This window comes from Saccopteryx bilineata, chromosome 7, assembly GCF_036850765.1.
Source record: "Saccopteryx bilineata isolate mSacBil1 chromosome 7, mSacBil1_pri_phased_curated, whole genome shotgun sequence".
Taxonomy (NCBI): Eukaryota; Metazoa; Chordata; class Mammalia; order Chiroptera; family Emballonuridae; genus Saccopteryx; species Saccopteryx bilineata.
The window spans coordinates 23,367,858-23,394,685 of NC_089496.1; the positions used below are offsets into that span (position 1 = coordinate 23,367,858).

Sequence of the window (26,828 nt, forward strand, 5' to 3'; positions counted from 1 at the left end):
ACCAGAGTCTTATTCAATAAGTGAAATGCTTCTTTCTTAATAAAAGTAAATATAACACCTTTATTTCTTTTGTAAAGTGCTTATTCATGTTTTTCTGTCCATTTAAAATTTGGCAAACTCATTATTTGCATATTGTTTTGTAAAAACTATAAAATATATTTTGGTTATATATATTTCCTTTATCCAGAGACTGCTTATTTTCTAGATTTGGGCAAATGTGCTGAGAAAGTTTCAAAAGGAAAATTAAAAGAATTTAAATTAACAGCTGCATGTGACATAGCTTTGGATATTATATACCTTTGACTAATTTATTCTCTAGTTTCTCAATTTGGGAGCAAGAGTTGGAACAACACAGGACTAAGACCAGTTAAATATAGTATTTCTGTGCAGACTGCCTACGTGCTTCCCAGTTCCTGTGTGTGATTCTGCACCAGCGGCTCTTGTTGGGATGCTGAAGTGTGTGATCTTTAAATGCAGGGAATGTGGACATGGGACACTTGAGGGTCCCTTCCCTTTGCTCCAGCTGGCCAACACTGAAAGGTCGTCATGTTTTCAGGCTTGCACGGGAAACTGGACCAGAGGGAGGCTTAGTATCTAATTCAGAATCTTTTCATGCTGGGAGTAAACAGTGACTAAGACCTTTACCTACAGGTGGTCTTCTAAGGATACTTGCTGTCACCTGGCAGAAGTCAAGTTAACAAGGAAAGGGTTTTGTTGGGTTTTGGACTCTAACTGAAAGTGTCACCTGGTCAGGAGGAGGACAGTATACACATCTGTCCAGTCGGCCAGGCCTGAGCAGGGCAGGGTCTATCAGGTCGGGGCGACTCGTAGCAGCCAAAACATAAACACCTGGGGGGAGAAATAATTCTTTACTAAATCCTGGTGAGATTTTGTTATAATAAAATATTTCACTATTTACAATTATTACCCTGTAAGCCTTCTACTCCATCCAGCTGAGTCAGCAACTGATTAACTACGCGGTCCGTGACTCCTGTATTATCGTGGCCTCGTCGAGGAGCAATGGATTCAAATTCATCGAAGAAAAGAATGCAAGGCTTTGCAGCCTGTGCTCTGGGGAAAACAAACAATATTTCATAGTTGAACAGGGCGCTTCTGAGTTTGCAAAGCAATTTTATATACATATACACACATATAATGTATTAAATCTTCACAACAAATCCTTAAAAAAGGCAAGGCATATGTATTTATCCTAGTTTTCAGTAAACCAGATCTCAGGTCAAGGGTGTGCTTAAGACTCAGGCCTTCTGGACAGGGACTAAAACAACAACCAGAGTCTTATTCAATAAGTGAAATGCTTCTTTCTTAATAAAAGTAAATATAACACCTTTATTTCTTTTGTAAAGTGCTTATTCATGTTTTTCTGTCCATTTAAAATTTGGCAAACTCATTATTTGCATATTGCTTTGTAAAAACTATAAAATATATTTTGGTTATATATATTTCCTTTCTAATTTAACTGACTTTTATTAATTAATTATGTTTTAATTAAAAAGAGAACATATATTCCATCTCTGGTAATGGGCTGGACTAGATGTCTGAAGAATTGTCCCTGATACAAAATACCTGTCATGCTGACTAAAAAAATAAAATGCAACGAACATTAAATGCATGACAAGTAAGATAAGTCCTCTGAGGCTAACACCACACTGGAATGATCTGCTTAGTGAATGACTGCCAAAACTCTGGAAAACAAATTGGGTCTGATATCTGATTTGTGTAAAGGTTTTTTAGCAAGTGACTCAATTTTTTCTTAGTTATAGACTATTCAGATTTTGTTTCTTTTTTCCTTGATTTTGATTATATTTTTGTGTCAAATAAGTTTCAAAAGTACTGGCATAAAGTTTATAAGGGTGTTTCATAATTTTCCCTTATTATCTTTTACATTTCTGGTGTATCTTTAGTCATATACCCTTTTTATCCCTAATATTATTTATTCATACTCTCTTTCTTCTTGATCAATCTTGCTGGAAATCCAATATACCAGGCTTTCAAAAGAGATTTGAGTTTGTGAATGTCTCTATTGTTTTCTATTTCATTAATTTTTTTCTTTATTATTTCCTTTCATTATTTCTTTATTTCTTTCTTTATTGCAGGCGGAATGAGAGGAGAAGGGAGAGAGATGAGAAGTATCAACTCGTAGTTGTGGCACTTTAGTTGTTCATAGATTGCTTTCTCCTATGTGCCTTGCTTGACCGGGGGGCTCCAGCGGAGCCAGTGGCTCCTTGCTCAAGCCAGCGACCTTGGGCTTCAAACCAGTAATCATGGGATCACGTTGATCCCACGCTCAAGTCGGCAACCGTGGGGTCTCAAACCTGGGTCCTCAGCATCCCAGGTTGAGGCTCTATGCACTGTGTCACCACCAGTCACGCTCCTTTTCTTATTTTTAGTTTATAATTTCCTAATTTCATGAGATGGATACCTACTGATCAAATTTCAACCTTTTTCTCCCCTAAGAATTTAAGGCTATAAATTTCCCTTGAAATAAGTTGTGCAACATCTGATAATTTTAATAAATAGAAATTTCATTAATAGTTTCAAGTATTTTCCGTTATGATCTCGTTAACCTATGAATTATTTAGAAGAGTTATTTTTATAAAGTTATCTACATGAATGGAAAGGGATTCTTTTTTGTTCAATTTAACTGACATGTGTTTTCAGAAAATAGAGTCTGTATGGTACCATTTCTTTGAAACTTACTGCCATTGCTATATATATGGCCTGGCATATGGCCAGTTTTTCACTACGTTCCAGGTGTGCTTGGAAAGAAACCATATTCTCTAGTTGTTGGGTACCTGTTCTAAATGTGTTTAGATCAATCTTGTTGAATATATTGTTTAAATCTTCTACATTTTTACTATTTTAATTTTTATTTTATTTTATTTTTTTACAGGGACAGAGAGTCAGAAAGAGGGATAGATAGGGAAAGACAGGAACAGAGAGAGATAAGGAGCATCAATCATCAGTTTTCGTTGCGACACCTTAGTTGTTCATTGATTGCTTTCTCATATGTGCCTGGACCATGGGCCTTCAGCAGAATGAGTAACCCCTTGTTCGAGTCAGCGACCTTGGGTCCAAGCTGGTGAGCTTTTTGCTCAAGCCAGATGAGCCCGCGCTCAAGCTGGCGACCTCGGGGTCTCGAACCTGGGTCCTCCGCATCCCAGTCCGATGTTCTGTCTCCTGCGCCACTGCCTGGTCGGGCCATTTTTACTATTTTTAAACCTCAATCTATTTACTGAGACCTGTGTTAAAATCTACTGTGAAGGTGATTTTTCTATTTCTCCCTGCAGTTCTATCCATTTTTGCCTTAAGTATTTTGAAGCTATAGTATTACTGTATTTTTCACTCCATAAGACGCACTTTTCCCCCCCAAAAGTGGAGGGGAAAATTCCTGTGTGTCTTATAGAGCAAAAAATATAGTATTTTATTAAATTTTTTTTTTTTATTTTTTTTTTTATTTTTTTTTTTTTTTTTTTTTTTTTTTTATTTATTCATTTTTAGAGAGGAGAGAGACAGAGAGGGAGAGAGAGGAGAGAGAGAAGGGGGGAGGAGCTGGAAGCATCAACTCCCATATGTGCCTTGACCAGGCAAGCCCAGGGTTTCGAACCGGCGACCTCAGCATTTCCAGGTCGATGCTTTATCCACTGTGCCACCACAGGTCAGGCCTTATTAAATATTTTAACACACCATTTGGTTCAAAATATTTTTTTCCTTATTTTCCTCAAAACTCTAGGTGTGTCTTATGGTTGGGTGCGTCTTATGGAGCAAAAAATACAGTAGATTCAAACAATTTTAGAATTGATTTTTCTCAATATGTGGTACTTATCTTTATAATAATGCTCTCCTGGAAATGTTGCATTTCTTAAATTGGGTGGTAGATATATGAGTTCATTTTATTACTCTTCTTCAAAATGTATATGTATATTGTGTTTATAGAAGAGTGAAAAAAGTAGGTTTTTAATTTAAAAACTCCCAATAATCTAATCATATTTAAATAATTATTTTGATTCTTTTTTTCTTTTGTATTTTTCTGAAGCTGGAAACGGGGAAAGACAGACAGATTCCGGCATGCGCCCGACTGGGATCCACCCGGCACGCCCACCAGGGGCGACGCTCTGCCCACTAGGGGGCGTCGCTCTGCCGTGACCAGAGCCACTCTAGCGCCTGGGGCAGAGGCCAAGGAGCCATCCCCAGCACCCGGGCCATCTTTGCTCCAATGGAACCTCGGCTGCGGGAGGGGAAGAGAGAGACAGAGAGGAAGGAGGGGGGGTGGAGAAGCAAATGGGCGCTTCTCCTATGTGCCCTGGCCGGAAATCGAACCCAGGTCCCCCGCACGCCAGGCCGACGCTCTACCGCTGAGCCAACCAGCCAGGGCCTTGATTCTTAAATTTCAGCTTATGCATATGTATTCTTTTTTGTGTGTGTGTGACAGAGACAGAGAGAGTCAGAGAGAGGGACAGACAGACAGGAAGGGAGAGACGTGAGAACATCAATTCTTTGTTGCGGCACCTTGGTTGTTCATTGATTGGTTTCTCATATGTGCCTTGACCAGGGGCTATGGCAGATGGAGTGACCCCTTGCTCGAGCCAGCAACCTTGGGCTCAAGCTGGTGAGCCTTGTTCAAACCAGATGAGCCTGTGCTCAAGCTGGCAACCTTGGAGTCTCAAACCTGGGTCCTCCACTTCCCAGTCCGACACTCTATCCACTGCGCCACTGCCTGGTTAGGCTGTTCATACGTTTTATGTAAATGCAGTAATATTTATACTCTATTTTAATATTTGGCCATATAGAATCTTAATGTTAAATAAGAGATTAACTAGTGATGATGTAGTTCATATAAGGACCTACTTTGAGATTCCTCTGAATAAACAATTATGATTCCACTAGCATTTCAGAAATATTTCCATTGTAAACATAAAACCAAATAGTTTCCAAAACTTAATCTTGAAAATGTTTTATATTTAATTGGCATTTGGCAAAACATTTGTTCTCTAGTTTATTAATAATCCACATAAATCACTGGTTTCAAATATCAGTTCTGAAAAAAAATTTTTTAAGACCAAATAGCATTGACTGATAAATAATGAGTCAGTTACTTAAAAAACACTCATAGGGAACCAACCTAATAAAAATATCCCGAACAGCTTGTTCACTAGCTCCAATATATTTGCTGAGTAACTCTGGCCCCTATTAGATAAAATAAAATGAAATTAGAATTAAGATACAATTATTTAAAAACAAAATATAATTTTTGTTTATGACTAAGTCTAAATGCAGTCATGGAAAAAATTTTATGTGATTAAATGTTCCTTAAACACATTTAAAATTATGTGTCCAGAATAAATATTCCACAAGTTCTACACATGGTATTTCTCCTGCCTAGACAATGTGTCTGCAGAGAGTCTCATGGCCCATTGCTTCATTTAATTTTTAAAAACTTTTGACTGATTTTTGAGAGACAGAGAGAGGAGGGGGGGGACATTTATTTGTTGTTCCACTTAGTTGTGCATTCATTAGTAGCTTCCCGTATGTGTCCTGACTGCGCATCAAACACACAACTTTGGTGTATCAGAATGGCACTCTAACCGACTGAGCTACCCAGCCAGAACCAGCTGCTTCATTTCATTTAGATCTATGACAAAATGCCACATCTGCAGAAAGGCCTTAACTGACAACCCTGTCTACAACCCACTCCAGTGACTGCACCTCCTATATCCTGCTTGTCTTCCTAAATAGCATCTACTGCCACCTGATGGTATATTATATATCAAATGTGTCTGTTTATAATCTCTCACCATTAGTAGAATATAAACTCCAAAAAGGAAGTTTTGTTCACTAGTGAATCCCCAGTGCCAAAAAGAATGCCTGCCACTAAATAAGCACTGAATAATTACTTTTTTAGTAAAGTAATGAATGGTTCACAAAGGGAAAATATTCCAGCTCTGTCAAATCTTTGGAGACTCCAAAAAATATGTAACAAAATGAATTACTTTAAATGATGACATCAGATCATTTACAGCAAAATGGTGGGATCTTGATAACATTATAAGGAGTGAAATAAGCAAATCAGAAAAAAACAAGAACTACATGATTCCATACATTGGTGGAACATAAAAATGAGACTAAGAGACATGGACAAGAGTGTGGTGGTTACCAAGGGTGGGGGGGGAGGGAGGACATGGGAGGGAGGGAGGGAGAGTTAGGGGGAGGGGGAGGGTCACAGAGAACTAGATAGAGGGTGACGGAGGACAATCTGACTTTGGGCGAGGGGTTTGCAACATAATTTGATGACAAAATAACCTAGACATGTTTTCTTTGAATATATGTACCCTGATTTATTAATGTCATCCCATTACCATTAATAAAAATTTATTAAAAAACAAAAAACAAAAAAAAAAACAAAAAAACAAAATGAATTACTTTAATCAGCACTTTCAATTACTGAGAACAGTTTATTTGTACAGTAGAATATGTAATATAAAACTTCACTACATATAACAAAATCAATAACAAAAATAGTCTTTTAAATTGGGATCTTTAAAAATAAAAATAAATAGGGATCTTTAATCAATCAATCAACCAATCAAATCGGCCTTAAAGTGATCTCCAGTGAAAAATCACTACCTTGAAAAGACCAAATACTGATCAGGATATGTGACCAAAATAAAGAATATCTAATACACCATCATCTGGATATCTGGTAATATACTAGCATTTAATTAGATTTCCTTAATGTAATCAGAGAAGCTTAGAGCAGTGGTTCTCAATCTTTCTAATGCCATGACCCCACAATACAGTTCCTCATGTTGCGGTGACCCCAAACCAAAAAATAATTTTGGTGGCTACTTCATAACTGTAATTTTGCTACAGTTATGATTCAGAATGTAAATACCTGATATGCATTATGTATTTTCCGATGGCTTTAGGCGACCCCGCTGGGGTCGCGACCTACAGGCTGAGAACCGCTGCTTTAGAGGGTAGAACAAGAAACAGCTAAGGTGAAATATTAGGGACAAGGACACATACCAGTAACAGTAAAAGAACTCTGACACATGCCTCCTAGGACTGACCCTGGCCCACCTAGACAGAATTAGTTCTCTACTGAAACCTCTTCATAGAGAAATCACCCCAAATTGTGATTTGAAGGTTTACTAAAGAGGTAAAATGTTCTCCCTAATGGAACGATCTAAAATACAATCTTCACAAGCTTTAACCTTAAAAATTATGTTTTTTAAAAAATATGAAACTACATTCTAGTGACAAATGAAAAAAGAAGAGCATGGTTACAGTTACTCCAGAACCTAGAAAAAAAGACAGGGAAATTCACGTTACAGCCTGAAAAGGCGGTGGCGCAGTGGATAGAGCGTCGGACTGGGATGCGGAAGTACCCAGGTTCGAGACTCCGAGGTCGCGCGCGGGCTCATCTGGCTCGCCAGCTTGGACCCAAGGTCGCTGGCTCCAGCAAGGGGTTACTCGGTCTGCTGAAGGCCCACGGTCAAGGCACATGTGAGAAAGCAATCAATGAACAACTAAGAAGTCGCAACGCGCAACGAGAAACTGATGATTGATGCTTCTCATCTCTCTCTGTTCCTGTCTGTCTGTCCCTGTCTATCTCTGCCTCTGTAAAAAAAAAAAAAAAAAAAAAAAGAAATTCACGTTACACTGTTTCTCCACTATTGCAAGAGGACCTGTGTAACCAGCTCACAAAAAAACACATGATAAAAGAATGATGGTATAACTCAATTGCAAATAGCTAAACTGGCTTTCAGATTACAAATCAATTCTGAGTAAAGTTACAATATATGATTCCTCTGCCTGTAATATAATCACTCTTTGGTAAACTGATATTGTCGGGCACTGAAACTGTACAACTAAACTACCAGACTCAAGAGTGGTGGACTATGAGGCATTCATTGCCCATGGACTATGACAGATGCTAGCATGCCCCTTAATTATCACACTCACCTAATATCTGAAAAAACTCACACAAGTAAAGGTGAAATACAGCCAACAAATAACAACCATGAAAACCCCAGCTTCCTGCCTCATCGCTTTTACTAATAAATGCTCCTACTGGCTTTCCAAATATTAGACTAACCCACAATCAAAAAACCTATATGGTGCTGGTGAGTAAGTGGAGAAAGAGGCACCCTTGGGCAATGCCGGTGAGAATGTAAAATGGTGCAATTGCTGCGAAAAACAGCTCGGCAGTTCCTCAAAAAGTTACACATACAATTACTGTATCACCCAGCAATTACACTCCAAGGTGTATACATTCAAGAGAAATGAAAACATTTCCACACAGAAATTCGGACACAATTTATAGCATTATTCATAGTAGCCAAAAGGTGAAGCAAACAACCCAAATGTTTACCAGTGATGACTAGACAAGCTGTGGCACATCCACACAATGGAGGATCACTCAGGCATAAGAAGGACTAAAGGACATGCTACAACTTGGATGAATTTTGAAAACGTGGGGGTTACACTAACGGAAAAAAGCCAGACACAACAGGTGACATATGTCATGACTCCCTTTATCTGACCTGTCCAGAACAGGCAAATCCAAAGACAGAGAGCAGATTAGTGGTTGCACCAGGGGACAGAAAAAATAGGGAATGAGATGAAAAAGTTTTGAAACTAGATAGAGGTGGTGTTTACGCTGCATTGTGATTGCATTAAATGCCAATGAACTGTATGCTTTAAAATAATTATGTTATATAAATTTTATCTCAATAAAAAAATAAAAAGAAAAAGAAACACAAAACATACCTTGACACTAATAAAATTCATTCCACTCTCCCGTGCAATTACTCCCGCTAGCAAGGTTTTTCCTGTGCCGGGAGGGCCGTACAACAGTACTCCTGTTCTCTGTCGTATGGGCAAGTCTGCAAATAATTCTGGGTACTGAAAAATACAAAAATACGACAGAGCTCAGATCTAAAATAAAGGACTTAACAGCAGCCAAAGATTAATGTATAGAAAAAACTATTCAGATGATGTAACTGCCACTTTTATTAACTGAACAATACAAATAAAGATACTAGAAAATAAAATTACTACTCAAAATAATAAATGAACTCAAAGGAACTATCTTATATCTTAGATTTTTCCCTGTTGGACCATGGAACACATTCTACATAAAATGCATGTAGCTCCATCGAATTTCTTTGCATTTTTTCCTTTTTTTTTCTTTTACATTATAGAAGTACTACAGTAAGAAAATAAAAACCAATCTTTTACAAGTATACTGCATTCCACTTGTATGGTTCATGGGCAAGTTATAACAGCTATGTATATTCAAAGAAAAAAAGCAACAGGAAAGCTGTGTAATGATAACAGTAACATCTCCCACCTGGTTCTATAAATGGAGGTCCTTCCTCACCTCACCCATTTCTCTTCTCTGGGCATGGGTCCCTGTTCCCATGCAACGACCCTTACCTCTAGGTTTCCGATTCAAACACACTACCCCCGACTCTACCGTCTGATCTGAAGAACAATCGCCTTTCCCCTATATCCTGCCATTGGCCCGATCTAGGCTGCTGATAACTCTGCCTGTCCAGAACCGACACCCAGAGCCTGGAGATCGGGCTTCACCATCTGTATGGGACCTGCATGGCTCTCCCACCTCCAGCTCATGTCTATATTTCTGTTCAAACCCCACCTCACAGTTCATTTTGCTTTAATACACCTGAGTCAGCCAAAACATAAGAATTATAAAATTAACATCAAAATGCAGTTAATGCAAATATCACCCCATTTTTCTTTATAAGTTTCTTTCTTTATGAACAAGGAATATATCAAGCATTTTTTAAATCTTCAAAAAATTTAGCATACCAAAAATAATGCTGGATATTTCTTTGGTAACTAAGTAAATACTTGTTGAACCAAACTGAAATTGGGCAGGTTGACACATGAAGCCAAAGCCAATATATTCAGTGGTTCTTCTGCGAGTAAGTCCTTGATTACTTAAGTACCTTGGCTGGTAACTGGATAGTATCCACAAGTATCTGCCGAACTTCATGTAACCCACCAATCCTATCCCAGCCCAGGTCCCGAGGTTTATGCAGGTTGACGTTTCGCAGAGATGCCGGAACAAATCCTTGGAGAGCCTTTTGGAAGTCCAATGTTGTTAGAACTAACTCTGTTTAAAAATAAACACAACTTTTGGTAGTCATATCTGTATATAAATTTTCAAAATATGCCATCAATTTAGCTGGCAATGCCAATTTTCTACTCAAATAACTATGTATTTGGAAATTAAAATGGAATATATTTAATTCTTGCCTGACAACAATGCATTTCTCCATCATGAAATGAAGATTCTAAATTTTGGGTTTAGTAGTAAAGCATACCTTCCCTCGTGGCTATATTTTGATGAGAGAGACGAGAATGGACAGCTCGGTCCACAAGCACTGTAAAATCTCTGGCCACAAACCCGTCAGTTTCTTTAGCTATACGCTGCAGGTCAAGATCAGTGAACTTTTTTATATCACAGTCCAGTTTATTTTTTATTACATTATGCAGAATTTCACATCTTTGTACCTAAAGAGAAAACAAAATTCAAATTTTTAATTTTGCTCGGCTGTAAATTTTGTACAGATGTTTTTAAAACTATCAGGCTGGCATAATGCACAGTGACAGGAAGCAGATTGCGGGCTGTCTGCAGGTGGGTAGAGAAGAGACTGCAAAGGGACTCTAGGAGGCTTCTGGAGCGATGGCAACGTCTGCTATCCTAACCATGCTTATGTGTCATGGCATATACACAGGATAAAAGTGATCCAATCAGACACTTTAAATAAGGAGTCTGTTTTCTTCAATTATAGCTTAATAAGTTATTTTTTTAAAATCACACTGATAAATCATTGCTATTTTTCTTCAGTAAGAAGGCTTTTAAATAAAATCTGGCTCCTTTTTTTTGTTCCTATATATAAAACTTATTTCTAAAAACATATTCAATGACTAATACCACTATCAGTCTGTTATGCTTAATAACAGGTATAATACTATTCTTCATTAACATTAATTAGCACAGGGTCTTAGTATTTAGGGTAGATGTCAGATAAGAATTTTAAACAAGATGTTAAAATGTGCTTGCCAGTCCCAGATGAGCCATTGTCACTGACACTGTTATAAACTTGGGTCCCCAAAGGGGATAATGTGCCACATGAGCCTGTGATACTGTGATTTATAATATGAAATAGATATTTGGTCTTTGTTCTCATTTCTAGCAGACTTCCTAAAACCCTCAGAATTTTCTAAGTGATAAGAGTGATAAAGTTGTCTGGATATTCATAACAAACCCCTTTTAATCACATCTGAGTATATGTTAACCAGGTGACTTCTGGAAAGCACCTAGGGATAGGTGCTGGTTGCCAGGGGAACCAACTGTAAATAGAGGGTTGAAACTTCCAGCCCCACCCCTGACTTGCAAAAAGAGAAGAGGGGCTGGAGGCTGAATCAATCGCCAGCCGTCAATGCTAATCCATCATGCCAGTGCAGTGAGGCCTCCGTACACCCCAAAGGAGGGGATTCAGAGACTTCCTTTGGTGAACTGGACACTTCCATGTGCCAAGGTGCTGGGCCCCAACTCCACACGACAGAAGCTCTTCTGTGTGTCAATTCATCTGGCTGTTGATTTACATCCTTTGTAATAAACTGGTAAGTGCCCTGGCCGGTTGGCTCAGCGGTAGAGCGTCGGCCTGGTGTGCGGGGGAACCGGGTTCGATTCCCGGCCAGGGCATATAGGAGAAGCGTCCATTTGCTTCTCCACCCCCGCCTCCTTCCTCTCTGTCTCTCTTTTCCCCTCCTGCAGCCAAGGCTCCATTGGAGCAAAGATGACCGGGATGCTGGGGATGGCTCCTTGGCCTCTGCCCCAGGTGCTAGAGTGGCTCTGGTCATGGCAGAGCGATGCCCCGGAGGGGCAGAGCATCGCCCCCTGGTGGGCAGAGCGTCGCCCCTGGTGGGCGTGCCGGGTGGATCCTGGTCGGGCGCATGCGGGAGTCTGTCTGACTGTCTCTCCCCGTTTCCAGCTTCAGAAAAATACAAAATAAATAAATAAATAAATAAACTGGTAAGTAAAAGTTTTCTGAATTGTGTGAGCTACTCTAGCAAATTAATCAAACCCAAGGAGGGGGTTGTGGGGACCTCTGATTTATCCAGTCAGAAGTGCAGGTAACAACCTGGACTTGAAACTGACACCAGAAGTGGAGGGTTGTCTTGTGGGGCTCAGCCTCTAACCTGGGAGATCTGACCGTATCTCCAGGAAAACAGTGTCAGAAGTGAGTTGAATGGCGGGACACCAAGCCGGTGTCCATGAAGCCTAGTGGTGTGAGGCAAGACCCACACACTGGAGTGAGATGCTGAAATCTTAGTGGATACAGAGTATTAGTGCTGATTAAAAAAAAAAAAGTGCCTGACCTGTGGTGGCGCAGTGGATAAAGCGTCAACCTGGAAACGCTGAGGTTGCCGGTTCAAAAAAAAAAACCCTGGGCTTGCCTGGTCAAGGCACATATGGGAGTTGATGCTTCCTGCTCCTCCCCCTCCTCTCTCTCTCTCTCTCTCTCTTCCCTCTCTATAATGAATAAATAAAAAAAAAATCTTTAAAAAAAAAAAAAGTATGGTTAATCAAATTTTTAAAAGACATCTATTTGTATCTCACTGCTCTTTCTCATTAAAAATGTCTTTAAAAAGGTAATTACAGCCCTGGCTGGTTAGCTCAGTTGGTCAGAGTGATGTCCTAATACCCCAAGATTGTGGGTTTGATCTCGGTCAGGGCACATACAAGAATCAACCACTGAATGCAAAAATAAATCAAACATATTGATGTTTATCTCTTTCTCAAATCAATTAAAAAATTTTTTTTAAATAATTAAAAAAGGGTGCCTGGCCAGGCGGTAGCACAGTGGATAGAGCATCAGTCTGGGATATAGAGGACCCAGGTTCAAAATCCCAAAGTCGCCGGCTTGAGTGTGGGCTCATCTGGTTTGAGCACAGCTCACCAGCTTGAACCCATCCACAATAGCTGGCTTGAGCTCAAGGTTACTGGCTTGAGCAAAGGGGTTGCTCACTCTGCTGTAGCCCTGTGGTCAAAGCATGTATGAGAAGGCAATCAATGAACAACTAAAGTGCCGCAACGAAGAATTAATGCTTCTCATCTCTTTCCCTTCCTATCTGTCCCTCTGTCTCTCTCTCTCTTTGATCTATCACAAAAAGATAAATAATAATAATTTTAAAAGGGTAATTATATGAGGTGATGGATGTGTTAAGCTTATTGTAGCAAATATTTCTTTCACAAAGTAATCAAATCATCATGTTGTACTCTTTAAATACATACAATTTTGTCAATTACACCTCAATAAAACTGAAAAAAATTCTAATTTCCATGATGTATTTAGAGATTTCACCAATGAAAAATTGAAGCAGTTCCAAATTTTCAGGGTTTTTCTTTTTTTGTTTGTTTCTTTTTATTTTATTTTTTTTATTTTTTTATTTTTTTTCTTTTTCTTTTTTTTCATTTTTCTGAAGCTGGAAACAGGGAGACAGTCAGACAGACTCCCGCATGCGCCCGACCGGGATCCACCCGGCACGCCCACCAGGGGCGACGCTCTGCCCACCAGGGGGCAATGCTCTGCCCATCCTGGGCGTCGCCATGTTGCGACCAGAGCCACTCCAGCGCCTGAGGCAGAGGCCACAGAGCCATCCCCAGCGCCCGGGCCATCTTTGCTCCAATGGAGCCCTGGCTGCGGGAGGGGAAGAGAGAGACAGAGAGGAAGGTGCGGCGGAGGGGTGGAGAAGCCAATGGGCGCTTCTCCTGTGTGCCCTGGCCGGGAATCGAACCCGGGTCCTCCGCACGCTAGGTCGACGCTCTACCGCTGAGCCAACCGGCCAGGGCCGTTTGTTTCTTTTTAAATGGAATAAAAAAGAAAACTTTAGTTTAAAAAAAGAAGAAATGCTGTTTTCAAAAAAGCCATTTCCTCAGAAAGTACACAGTAACACTGCAGACAGTTATAAATGCAAACTGTTTCTAAGCACAGTAGGCACCAAACGTCACCTTTTCAAATATTTTTAACATCATTAACATAAGCATAAGTTTCAAGCCACCAATCATTAATAAAACTTAAAACTGATTTACATAAAGGCTACACTTCAACACTCTCACAAGCAGCGTACCTGATCCGGAGGCTGGATATGCTGGGCACACTGGAATATGTGAGGTCCTCGGGCAGAAACAAGCCAAGGGTGCAGAGAGTGCGGAGACTGGCTGGTGGCGACCAGTGCCACCAAGCTTCCCATGGAAATGAACTCTTTCAAAATATCACTCAAAGCTAGAATTAAGCAATAGAGTATAAAAGCTTAGTAAACAGAAATATAAATATTTTAAATTATACATTCATAAAAATGATAGCCTAAGTTGTGCTGCAAGATAAAGTCTGAATGGTTAAGCTCCTGCACACCTTTAAAGATCACATCTTCATTCAGTCACTGATTTATCTATTAAGCAGCTGAAGTTTTTGGCCAGGCGCTAACCAATCTAATGGAGGGGGAACAGAAGGCACTGTATGCTCAGAACAATGCCTACTGAGATTCTTACTTCTGAATCTTACAAAGTAAATGAAAAGGAGTCTCTGAAATTAATATTATGAAAGGATAATGAACTTCCATAGTATATACTCTAGTAATAAAGCAAAATATGTCTCACATTCCTAGAACTTCCTGAACAATCTCTTTCCACCCCAGGTCCTGCAGGTTTGGTTGGAATAAGGTAAAAAATGAACCAGGCATTAGTAATATATCTGAGTCCTAACCTAGAAATCTGCAGCATTTCCTTAAACACTACACTCACGTCTTGCAAACGCTATAGGGTTCAAAATGTGTGAGAAACATTAATTTATAATAACCCAAGCCATGTGGTTGCATTTTTGTATCAAAAACCTTGCAGCAGCTGAAAATGCTGCCAAATCGTCCAGTGCTCCTGCCCCCAGCTCTCTCATTGAATTCTAAGCTCCAGTCATGGGTTATTCCTGAATATACTATGATTTTTGTACCACTGTGCCTTTACCTGTGGACATTCCTTTGGTTCTTCATTAGCATTAAACTGCTTCATGCTAATTTCTAGTCCTCAATCAAAACTCATCTCAGTTATCAACTCCTCCAAGAAGCCTACCCTGATAACTCTTTAAGCCCTCACCACCTCCAGTTTGGGGCATGTGCTCTCTGTAACACTCCAAGTAGAGTCAATCCAGCCACCTCCTCCTAGTTGTGTCACCTGCTCAAATGACCTATCCTTTGAATTTCTACTTGCCCACCTGTAAAACCAGGAGAATATCTGCATGTAGAATACAAAGCAATCCCTAGCCTGGAAAGGCCGCTAAACATATGGCAGCTACCACTATTATTTATTGTTATTTTTTTTAAAGAGACATAGAGAGGAGAGAGGAGAGAGAAGAGAGGGAGAGAGGAAAAGGGAGAAAGAGAGGGAGGGGGAGAAAGAGGGGAGGAAGGAGAGAGGGAAAGAGGGAAAAAGAGAGAGGGAGGGACAGAGAGGAAAAGAGGGGGACAGGGGAAGAAGGAGGGAGAGAGGAAGTGAGGGAGGGAAGGAGGGGGAGGGGCAGAGAGGGGGGAAGGGAGAGATGGAGAGAGGGTTAAGGGGAGAAAGAGGAAAGGAGAGAGAGACGGAGGCTTAATGGGGATTGAACCAATAACTATAGTGTTTCAGAGCAATGCTCTTACTGACTGAGCTAACTGACCAGGGAAACAAATGTCAATTACCACCAGTATTCTGAACTAAAACCTTGTTTCCTCTTCATCACTCTCCTAGACTTTAAACATGTATTGTGTGCAGAAGGGTGTGGGGAAGGTGGAGGAGGGTATAGGTGGGATAAGTGGTAATGGAGACTTGAGGGCATGAATACACAATACACTGTATAGAGATGTGTTGTAGAATGCGCACCTGATACCTGTATAATTATAACTAGTGTCACCTCAATAAAATTTTTTTTTTTTTCATTTTTCTGAAGCTGGAAACAGGGAGACAGTCAGACAGACTCCCGCATGCGCCCGACCGGGATCCACCCGGCACGCCCACCATGGGGCAACGCTCTGCCCACCAGGGGGTGATGCTCTGCCCCTCTGGGGTGTTGCCATGTTGCGACCAGAGCCACTCTAGTGCCTGAGGCAGAGGCCACAGAGCCATCCACAGCGCCCGGGCCATCTTTGCTCCAATGGAGCCTTAGCTGCAGGAGGGGAAGAGAGAGACAGAGGAAAGCGCGGCGGAGGGGTGGAGAAGCAAATGGGCGCTTCTCCTGTGTGCCCTGGCTGGGAATCGAACCCGGGTCCTCTGCACGCTAGGTCGACGTTCTACCGCTGAGCCAACCAGCCAGGGCCCAATAAAATTTAATTAAAGAAAAAAGCCCAATTGGTGGTGGTGCAGTGGATGGGAAGTTAGCCCAGGACAATGAAGGCCTGGGTTCTAAACCCTAAGGTTGCCAGCTGAGCGTGGCTCATCAACTTGAGAGCAGGATTGCCAGCTTGAGTGCAGGGTTGTAGGCTTGAGCATGGATCATCAACATGATCCTAAGGTCACTGGCTTGATGCCCAAGGTTCCTGGCTTGAGAACTCCCCCAACCCAGCCCCAGTCAAGGTACGTATGAGAAGCAATCCATGAACAACTAAAGTGAAGTAACTAAGTTAATGTTTCTCATCTCCCCCACCCCACTTCTTATCTGTAAAAAAAAGAGAAGAAAATATACAGATTATGCACAAGTGTTACCAGTACCTGTTGAACAAAGCAAGAGTAAATCTGGCCTGACCTGTGGTGGCGCAGTGGATAAAGCATCGACCTGGAAATAAATGCTGAGGTTGCCGGTTCAAAACCCTGGGTTTGCCCGGTCATGGCACATATGAGAAGTAACTACTAACAACTGATGTTCCCTTCTCCCCCCGCCCCAGCCCTTCTCTCTCTCTCTCTTCTCTCTCAAATTAATAAATAAAGTCTTTTTTTAAAAAAAAAACTAAATTTGTACAATTAAGCCATTTCTAATCAGTACAGGAGAATGAAAAGTCCTCAAAGACTGATCACAAAGTTGCAGAACTTCCACACTGCTTCTATTCTAGGATTTGTGGTGATACAGAACAACTGTGGAATGCTATCAGAAGCTCAAAAGCAATAGATAACATAGCATACATTCTATCTTTGAAGATAGCAGATTTACCATTCAGATGAAAAATGCTGCCTGACAAAAGAAAAAGGCCTGGCCCCGGCCAGCTGGCTCAATGGTAAGGCATCAACCTGGCATGTGGATGTTCCGGGTTCAATTGCCAGTCAGAACACACAGAAGAAGCGCCCATCTGCTTTCTCCACCCCTCCCCCTCTTGCTTCTCTCTTTCTTCCTCTCCCACAGTCATGGCTCAATTGGAGCAAGTTGGCCTTGGGCACTGAGGATGCCTCAGGCGCTAAGAGGAGCTTGGTTGCTGAGCAACGGAGCAATGCCCCAGATGGCCAGAGCATCACCCCCTAGTGGTTTTGCTGGGTGCATTCACATTCCAGTTGGGGCACATGTGGTAGTCTGTCTCTCCTGCTTGCACTCCTCTCACTGAATTAAAAAAAAAAAAAGGCCTGAAACCATGAGCAGACACTTCCATTACCATGTGCCAGCTGCTGGCTCTGCACTGCCTCTGGACTGCGCTCATGCTCCGGGGCCGCAGGCAGGCCAACAATGAGATCCAGGTCGTCGAGCAGCACGACAGACGGCTGCCTCCATGTTGCCTCCGAGAAAGCTGCCTCTAGGGTTCTATGTATGTTTTCAAGCCTTTTTCCTTAAGACAGAAGACAGCAAGCGGTTTAATGTTATTTCAGGGTGGAATAGGGTCTACAAAAGGTTTTGGTTAGAAAAAAAACAGGCCTCCATTAAATATGGAGTTTTAAAAATTTCATTAAAAACAGTAGAAAGCCAGCCAAAGATTTAAAATTTCTAAAGAATTTAAAATTAGACATTTGTATTTATTAGATTAACAGTGTTAAACAATAACATTTCTGCCTTTCTACCAAAAAAGGGATGTATGTAGGGTGCTACCCTGTCCATACCTCGTAAAGCTTTACAGCTGACTGTCTCCACATGGGCGTCCAACATGTCAGATGCTTCTTTACAGACTGCCTTGGCTACCGTGGATTTTCCACTCCCCTACAAAATAATTACCATGTAAGAACTCACAATATAGTCAACCACAGAGATAGTCCCTCTCACTGTGGCAACCACACAGATTAAACTTCATTAATCAGATATTCACTACACAGCGTTATATGACAATTAGAGCTCAGTAAAGTGGGGGGGGGGCACACACCTGGAACTCAAGAATCACACTATGGGCCTGACCTGGTGGTGGCGCAGTGGATAGAGGATAGAGCGTCAGACTGGGATGCTGAGGACCCAGGTTCGAGACCCCAAGGTCACCAGCTTGAGCACGGGCTCATCTGGTTTGAGCAAAAACTCACCAGCTTGGACCCAAGGTTGTCGGCTCAAGCAAGGGGTTACTCGGTCTGCTGAAGGCCCACGGTCAAGGCACATATGAGAAGGCAATCAATGAACAACTAAGGTGTCGCAATGCGCAATGGAAAACTAATGATTGATGCTTCTCATCTCTCTGTTCCTGTCTGTCCCTGTCTATCCCTCACTCTAACTCTGTCTCTGTAAATAAATAAATAAATAAAAATCATGCTATGGTAAGTGACATTTAATATAAAGTAAACTAACAGGAAGTAGTGAAAACATGGGTTCCGGAAGTTGTAAGAGAGCACTACAGGATAAGTGGGGGGAAAATATTCCTAACTACTCAAATCTAGCAAAAGAAACACATAATAGTCGACAAAGCAGGAGGTTCCAGCTTCCTCGATTTAATAGCAGTACTCAAGTATTACATAACCACATTAAAGGTTAACAGATGACAACTCAATCTCAAGAATATAAACACCAAAAGGGGCATTCCCCCACCCCAACTCCAACCTTCATTTATACTAATATTAAAAATAAGAAATTGCTTTGAAAAAAAGTGAAATAAGTAAAAAATAAAATGCAAATTCTATCACAACCTTCTTTGATCTTATGATCAATTCAAAAATATTTTTCTATTTCATTTTCCAGCTTAATTGAGCTATAATTGTCATATAAGTTTGGGAGAGCTTACGGTATATGATGACACTGTGATTGATATCGTATATACTGCAAAAAGAGACTACCACAATCAGGTCAACACCTCCATCATCTCACATAGTTACCATTTTCTCTTTTGTGGTGACAACATTTAAGATCTATTCTCTTAGCAACTTTTAGGTATATAACACAGTATTGTTAACTAAAATTACCATGCTGTATATTAGAAGATCATCTCTTTTTTTTTCTTATTTGGCTAAAGGCTTATCAACTTTATTGATCTTTTCAGAGAATCAGATTTTAGTTTCATATATTTTCTCTACTGATTTTCTTTTCCAATTCATTGATTTCTGCTCTAATTCTTACGTCTTTTCTTCTGCTTATGTTGGATTTAATTTATTCTTCTTTTTCTAGTTCTCTAAGGTAGAAACATAGATTATTGGAGTAGCTGCTGTATTTTAAATAGAAATCAGAAGAAAGCAACTGGGCTAGTAATAGAAAAAATTATATTATATTATAATTATATTATAATGGAATTATATTATATTATATTATATTATAATGGAATTAAAAGTGAATCAGAAACTTAAAAGCTTTAAAATTCTAAACTGAAAGAAAGCACAAAGACTTACAAATACCACACCATATCCCTGGCACTAATACTGTTAGTAGAGAATAAAACTGTAAGCCATTCAGGTCAGGGAACGGCCCTGGCTGGGTGGCTTAAGAGAACAAAGCATCGTCCCAGTGTGCCAAGGTCATGGGTCGATCCTCGGTCAGGGAACATGCAGGAAGGAAGCAATGGAATAACGAGTTGATACTTCTCTCTCCCGCCCCATATCAATGGAAAAATTTAAAAACGAAACCAAACAAACAAAAAAGATCAGGGAACCTCTAGCAAGATTGAAAAGTTAAAAAAGAGAGAAGATATAAATCACCAACCAGAAAACAGAACTTTACAAAAAATTCTGCAGTCATTAAAAGGATAATAAGCCTGACTGGGTGGTGGTGCAGGGGATAGAGCATCAGACTGTGATGCGGAAAACCCGGGTTCGAGACCCCAAGGTCGCCAGCTTGAGCGCGGGCTCATCTGGTTTGAGCAAAAAGCTCACCAGCTTGAGCCCAAGCTTGCTGGCTCAAGCAAGGGGTTACTCGGTCTGCTGAAGGCCCGCGGTCAAGGCACATATGAGAAAGCAATCAATGAACAATTAAGGTGTTGCAATGTGCAACGAAAAACTAATGATTGATGCTTCTCATCTCTCCATTCCTGTCTGTCTGTCCCTGCCTATCCCTCTCTCTGAAAAAAAAAAAAAGGATAATAAGAGAGCCCTGGCTGATGGCTCAGTTGGTTAAAGTATTGTCCTAAAACGCAGAGGCTGCCGGTTCAATCCCTGGTCAGGGCACATACAAGAAACCTGATCAGTGTTCCTGTTTCTCCTCATTCCTTTCTCTCTAAAATCAATAAAAAAAAATTTTTTTTAAGATAAGAGTATAACTTAATGCTCATAAATTTGACATAGAACAATTCCTCAAAAACTACAAAATATGTAGAGCATCAGCCCCATGTGTGGAAGTCCCAGGTTTGATTCCTGACCAGGGCACACAGGAGAAGCACCAATCTGCTTCTCCACCCTTTTCTCTGTCCTTTCTCTCTCTTTCTCTCTCTCTCTTCCCCTTCCACAGCCAGGGCTCCATAGGAACAAAGTTGGCCCGGGAGCTGAGGATGACTCCATGGCCTCCGACTCAGGCGCTAGAATGGCTCCAGCCGCAATGGAGCAACGCCCCAGATGGGCAGAGCATCGCCCCCTGGTGGGCATGCCAGGTGGATCCTGGTCAGGCACATGTGGGAGTCTGTCTGACTGCCGCCCTGCTTCTAACTTCGGAAAAATACAAAAAACAAAACAAAAAACTACAAACTATCAAATGTCTACCAAGATAAACATTTAAGGAAATTAAATTTATAATTAAAAAATTAAGAATAAAAACATCTCCAGGCCCAGATGGCTTCACTGGAGCTTTTTCCAAGTAAGGAAGAATGAACACCAATTCTATATAATCTCTTCCAGAAAATAAAACAGTAAGAAACATCTCCAGCCCTTTATTACTCTGACCGCAAAACCAGACAAAGTAGGAAACAGAAAATTGTAGGGTAATATCTCTCATGAATTTAGATGCAAAAATCAACAGAATATCAACAAACAGAACTCAGCAAAGTATAAAAAGAATAATATACCACAACCATGTGGGATTTATTACAGGTATGTAAGGCAGGCTCAACATTTTTTTTATTGTTTATATTTTTTTAAGAACTTCTTTTTTCTTTTTTTAATTAACTTTAGAAAGAAAGGAAGGTAAAGAGACAGAAACACTAATCTGTTCCTGTATGTGCCCCGACTGAAGATTGAACCAGCATCCTCTGCATATTGGGATGATGCTCTAGCCTACTGAGCTAACTGGCCAGGGCTGGTTCAATATTTAAAATCAATCAACCCTGTCAACACACCCTATCAATACCCTGAAAAAGAAAAACCATACAATTGCAGAAAGTGACACAGACGAGGGCACAGAAGCATCACCTTATTCGTCACCACTTTCCCAATACCTGCTAGCAGGCATTCAAAAATATTAGTGAACAAACGAGTGCTCTCCACTTCTCATATTCATAACCCTATACAACGGATGATCAAAACCCAGATAGGCATGAAAAGTGACTAGGTAATGAAAATGCACACTTGAACCTCCTACCTTCCCTCCTGTGAGTAAAAGGGCCCCATTCCGAAGTCCTGCCACATGAGACGTCAGCTGACGGGATAAAGGGCGTCCCAGGAGGCTGTGAGTGACATGCTCCACGGACGGTATACCTAAGGAAGCCACTCCTCTGCAAAATATGTAAATTGTTGCATGATAGAACACTGAAGCAGAATAAAATCTAGCTATAAAAAATATAAAACTGCCTGACCTGTGGTGGCGCAGTGGGATAAAGCGTCGACCTGGAACACTGAGGTTGCCGGTTCGAAACCCTGGGCTTGTCTGGTCAAGGCACATATGGGAGTTGATGCTTCCTGCTCCTCCCCCTTCTCTCTCTCTCCCCTCTCTCTAAAAATCAATTAAAAAATCAATAAAAAAAATATATATATATATAAAACTTTCTTTTATTTAGGGTAATGATTTTTTTTTAAATTTTATTTATTTATTCATTTTAGAGAAGAGAGAGAGAAAGAGATAGAAAGAGAAGGGGGGAGGAGCAGGAAGCATCAACTCCCATATGTGTCTTGACCAGGAATGCCCACGGTTTTGAATGGCAACCTCAGCATTCCAGGTCGATGCTTGATCCACTGCGCCACCACAGGTCAGGCCTAGGGTAATGATTTTTAAGAGTAAAATCTTAGAAACTCTTCCTTACTTAATACCAGATCTGAGTCACAGCTTTAAAACTAGTTTTTTTAGGCCCTGGCCGGTTGGCTCAGTGGTAGAGCGTCGGCCTGGCGTGTGGGGGACCCGGGTTCGATTCCCGGCCAGGGCATATAGCAGAAGCGCCCATTTGCTTCTCCACCCCCCCCCCTCCTTCCTCTCTGTCTCTCTGTTCCCCTCCCGCAGCCAAGGCTCCATTGGAGCAAAGATGGCCCGGGCCCTGGGGATGGATCCTCGGTCTCTGCCCCAGGCGCTAGAGTGGCTCTGGTCGCAGCTGAGCGACGCCCCCGGGGGCAGAGCGTCGCCCCTGGTGGGCGTGCCGGGTGGATCCCGGTCGGGTGCATGTGGGAGTCTGTCTGACTGTCTCTCCCCATTTCCAGAGTCAGAAAAATACAAAAAAAAAAAAAAAACTAGCTTTTTTACTTTCAAACATGTACAATAACTAAAAGTTTTGTCCAAATAGAACTCCTTAGGGAATCTGACTTAACATACACAAACACCCCCTTCAAAATGACTTTCAGACATAAATAGGTGATTTCGAAATACTAGGATAGCTGGAGACTTTGTCTTAAAAATCACCTTTGAAATCCAGTTTTAATAATCTGTGGATTATACAAACCTGAAAATCAACCTACTTCCTGGCTCTGACTGCCAATTTACTTCTGATAATATAAGAAATTCCTAAATAATTGTTATTTTATAGTTTAATTCTTTGAATAAAACATTAATAGACTATACTACCACAGAAAATCAAACCACTACTACCTCTAGTAAAAGCCTCTGTGAAAAATTCTAAAAAGTAATGTTTCCATGAGATTTCATATTGTATAAGATTTAAAAAATTAAGAGGTTCTAAAAGTTGAGGAAAACAATTAACTCCCATTAACACATTAATAAGATACTGAAGGAATAACTTAATTTGAAATATTTTTAAACACTCAATGAATGTTTTTAAATTTACATTTTAAAACATAAACTTTTTAGCTTTAAGAATAATTTTTTAATTCAAACACATATGATCCAGGTCATATCCAGTTGCTTTCTTCTCACAAATCAAATCTCAAAGTAAAATTTGTTTTTAAAGATTTTATTTAATGATTTTAGAGAGGAGAGAGGGAGGGAGAGAGAAAGAGTAGGGGGTGGGGGGGAATAGGAAGCATCAACTTGTAGCCGCTTCTCATATGTGCCTTGACCTGGCAAGCCTGGGGCCTCGAACCGGCAACCTCAGCGTTCCAGGTTGACACTCCGTCCACTGTGCCACCACAGGTCAGGCTCAAAGTAAAATTTCTAATAAGCTTCACTTTGTTATTTAAGAAGACAAGGTAAATTATTAAAGTAGGTGTGAAAACAGAACCGGTCTTTGAAAAATATCTACTAATGCATTAGTAAGATTATTCATTAACATCTACTTTAATATTTACACATAGAAACCTCGCCAGAGATAATGTTGAACATGTCTCTGAAAATGCTAGTTTGTCCATGACTTCTTACCCCAGATGGCTCAGCTTTAAAAAAGGAAGAATTAAGTCAATTTCCTCACTGCTTTCTTCTTTTAGCATAGGATCTAGAAGGACCTATAGTAGCAAGGAAAAAAACAGTTTTTAATTTTAAAGTTGCATCTTTTGCCTGTTTTTCTTGAGTCCCAGAAAACGAAATTGATGAATGTTATACCAGAGAGAAAAGATACAGTGTACATGCAAGATCATTACTTAAAATAGCCTTGACAGTAATAATTTACTCATCCAAGGAACAGAAATGTTTATAGTCAATAGACAGTATAGACTGTCATCTTCTTAATGTATTTTATAGATCTTCATTTGCAATTTTGATTTGGGTCACCCATTCTTTTCATACATCTTACATTTGTATCTTCTCTGAATGGTATTCCTTCAGTTAAATTTTAAAAGAGATATAGTGTCTAGTTCCAAACCAATGAAATTCTAAATGACTAGAACATCTTCAATTTTACAATGACAAGAGTAAATATACTAAAACATAATGGTCTAAAATAAACACTTTAAAAATACTTCTGGAAGTAAAGTGATAAAATATTTGTAAAGAGTTGAGAATTTAAGAATTGCCAAAATTATAATGGTTGTGCACCAAAACTGTAAGAACAAATTTGAATTTTAAAACTCAAACCATTAAAAAAAATAAAAAAACTCAAACCATTATAGCTAAGTTTTTCTTTGTTTCAATTGAGGAAGCATTATAAATCATGATCAATTTGCCAGTTAACACAATCAGCTCTATTTCTGATATTTAACTGCACTGAGACATCAAATTTAACTTTAGGGTTTATTAAGTTAAAAAGATAATAGAATGAAATATTTTAAATCAAGTTATTCCTTACACGTATCATTTGAGTTTCTAATAATTTTAGGATGCAAAGACTTACAGGTAAATTCATACTTTATTACCAATCACAAGTGACAAACTTTATTTCATTAAATATTCAATAGTATGCAATTACTTGTATTGTGATCTTCTGCAGCAGATTGGTACTCAAAAGAAAAATATTTTTTTCTTTTTCTTTTTCCCAAGAATGAACTATATTCAGAGAAAACTCCTTCAACCCTATTGAAAAGAAAGTAATAAATGTACAGTACCAAAACTGAGATGAGATAATTTAATATTTTAAATATTAAATTTATTTAAACTTAAGTAAAGGCATTCTTCGGTATGTAAAATTTGTTTAATTATCACTGTTATATTTCCTGTTCAGATGTGTCACAAGTGGAAAACTGAAAAATTTCATGACTTCAATAGGAAAAATATCAAAAAGACAAAATTTACATACCATCTTTCATTTCCAGCTTAATATATTCTTCCTCTGATATTATTAAAGGAAGAGTGGTCGTAGTGGACTGTTGTAGCCATGAATAGAATACAGTTTTTATGTTTTCTTCACTTATGTCTTTAGGCTACCAGAGAGAATAAAAATAAAAACAGTAATAAATTGTCCTAATACCAGACTTTAACCTTAATGTCCCTATTTTTAAAATTTATTTATTTATTTATTTTTTACAGAGACAGTGAGTCAGAGAGAAGGATAAATGGGGACAGACAGACAGGAATGGAGAGAGATGAGAAGCATCAATCATTAGTTTTTCGTTGCACGTTGCAACACCTTAGTTCATTGATTGCTTTCTCGTATGTGCCTTGACCGTGGGCCTTCAGCAGACTGAGTAACTCCTTGCTGGAGCCAGTGACCTTGGGTCCAAGCTGGTGAGCTTCTGCTCAAACCAGATGAGCCTGTGCTCATGCTGGTGACCTCGGGGTCTCGAACCTGGGTCCTCCGCATCCCAGTCCGACGCTCTATCCACTGCGCCACCACCTGGTCAGGCTTTAATGTCCCTATTTTAACATCTTATCTTGCTAATAAAATGTAAACCTTACCAAACAAAAACAGAAAGCTGTTCACATTCTGTAAATACAGATTTAAGATGTGACATTACAGCCAGTACCAGTACAATGTAACAAAGTGGCAAAATTTTAAACTTTTTCTCTATGCCCAGCACTATACACGCTGTAATCTGGTCCACTGGATAGTAATTCCAGCCCCACTCTCTTTGCCTCTACTATAGAGGTGGGAAAGCAAACTCTGAGCTTGGATTCCTGGCCTGGAGGGGGAGGGGACTCGGGTGAGAGGTAGGTATGTGTGTGGGTGTGTGTTTATGTGTAAGGGAGGTGTGCATGTGTACGCACGCACGTGGCTGGCCTCTGGCCAATGCCATGCAATCAGCCATCCTTGCAAAGGGCTTCTCCTCCTAATTAAACAGTACAGAAACCTTGCAAGGAAAAGGCATTTGCCTTGCGCCTTTCCTGGGGCTGCCTGGAATGAAGAGGTGATGCCAAGTAGTAAAACAAATCTCAGGCTTCTAAGAGAAGGAAAGTCACAGGCTAAGGATGGCAGAAGAGAAAGACCAAAGGAGGAGCCTAGATCCTTGATGACATGGTCTAACCACCTAGAGCTCCCTGAAACTTCTCCGTACATGACAGAAATAAACTCTGTATGTGAAATCACTTTTTCTTTTTTTGTGTTAAGTTGACTTCAGTGCTGATATACTCAACAAGTAGAGTGTTAGTTAATAAACTGATAATAGATATAAAGAAATTCCAAGAAAAACATTGCTAATTTTAAGGCTTTCAAATTAAAATTATTAAGTTTTTAAAACCTATTTTATATTAAAAATAGGAAAAACAAAAACTCATATAGGAAAAATGATGAATATCTGCCTAGGAAAGTAA

At 40.0% G+C, this 26,828-nt stretch overlaps 1 protein-coding gene across 4 annotated transcripts in view; it reads right to left on the reverse strand.

Annotated features, from left to right (window-relative positions):
- PEX1 (peroxisomal biogenesis factor 1) overlaps positions 1–26,828 on the reverse strand; it is a 62,848-nt gene that overhangs the window by 17,313 nt on the left and 18,707 nt on the right. For all 4 annotated transcript variants that reach the window (XM_066238749.1, XM_066238746.1, XM_066238745.1 and 1 more), the window contains exons 7-19: positions 25,378–25,501; positions 25,051–25,154; positions 24,069–24,151; positions 21,912–22,044; positions 18,104–18,200; positions 17,665–17,835; positions 14,191–14,345; positions 10,374–10,563; positions 9,996–10,162; positions 8,791–8,925; positions 5,141–5,205; positions 929–1,071; positions 746–849 (exon numbers count right to left, since the gene is read on the reverse strand). In XM_066238749.1, the coding sequence (XP_066094846.1) occupies positions 746–849; positions 929–1,071; positions 5,141–5,205; positions 8,791–8,925; positions 9,996–10,162; positions 10,374–10,563; positions 14,191–14,345; positions 17,665–17,835; positions 18,104–18,200; positions 21,912–22,044; positions 24,069–24,151; positions 25,051–25,154; positions 25,378–25,501 (1,671 nt within the window). The remainder of the gene's footprint in view (positions 1–745; positions 850–928; positions 1,072–5,140; positions 5,206–8,790; positions 8,926–9,995; positions 10,163–10,373; positions 10,564–14,190; positions 14,346–17,664; positions 17,836–18,103; positions 18,201–21,911; positions 22,045–24,068; positions 24,152–25,050; positions 25,155–25,377; positions 25,502–26,828) is intronic.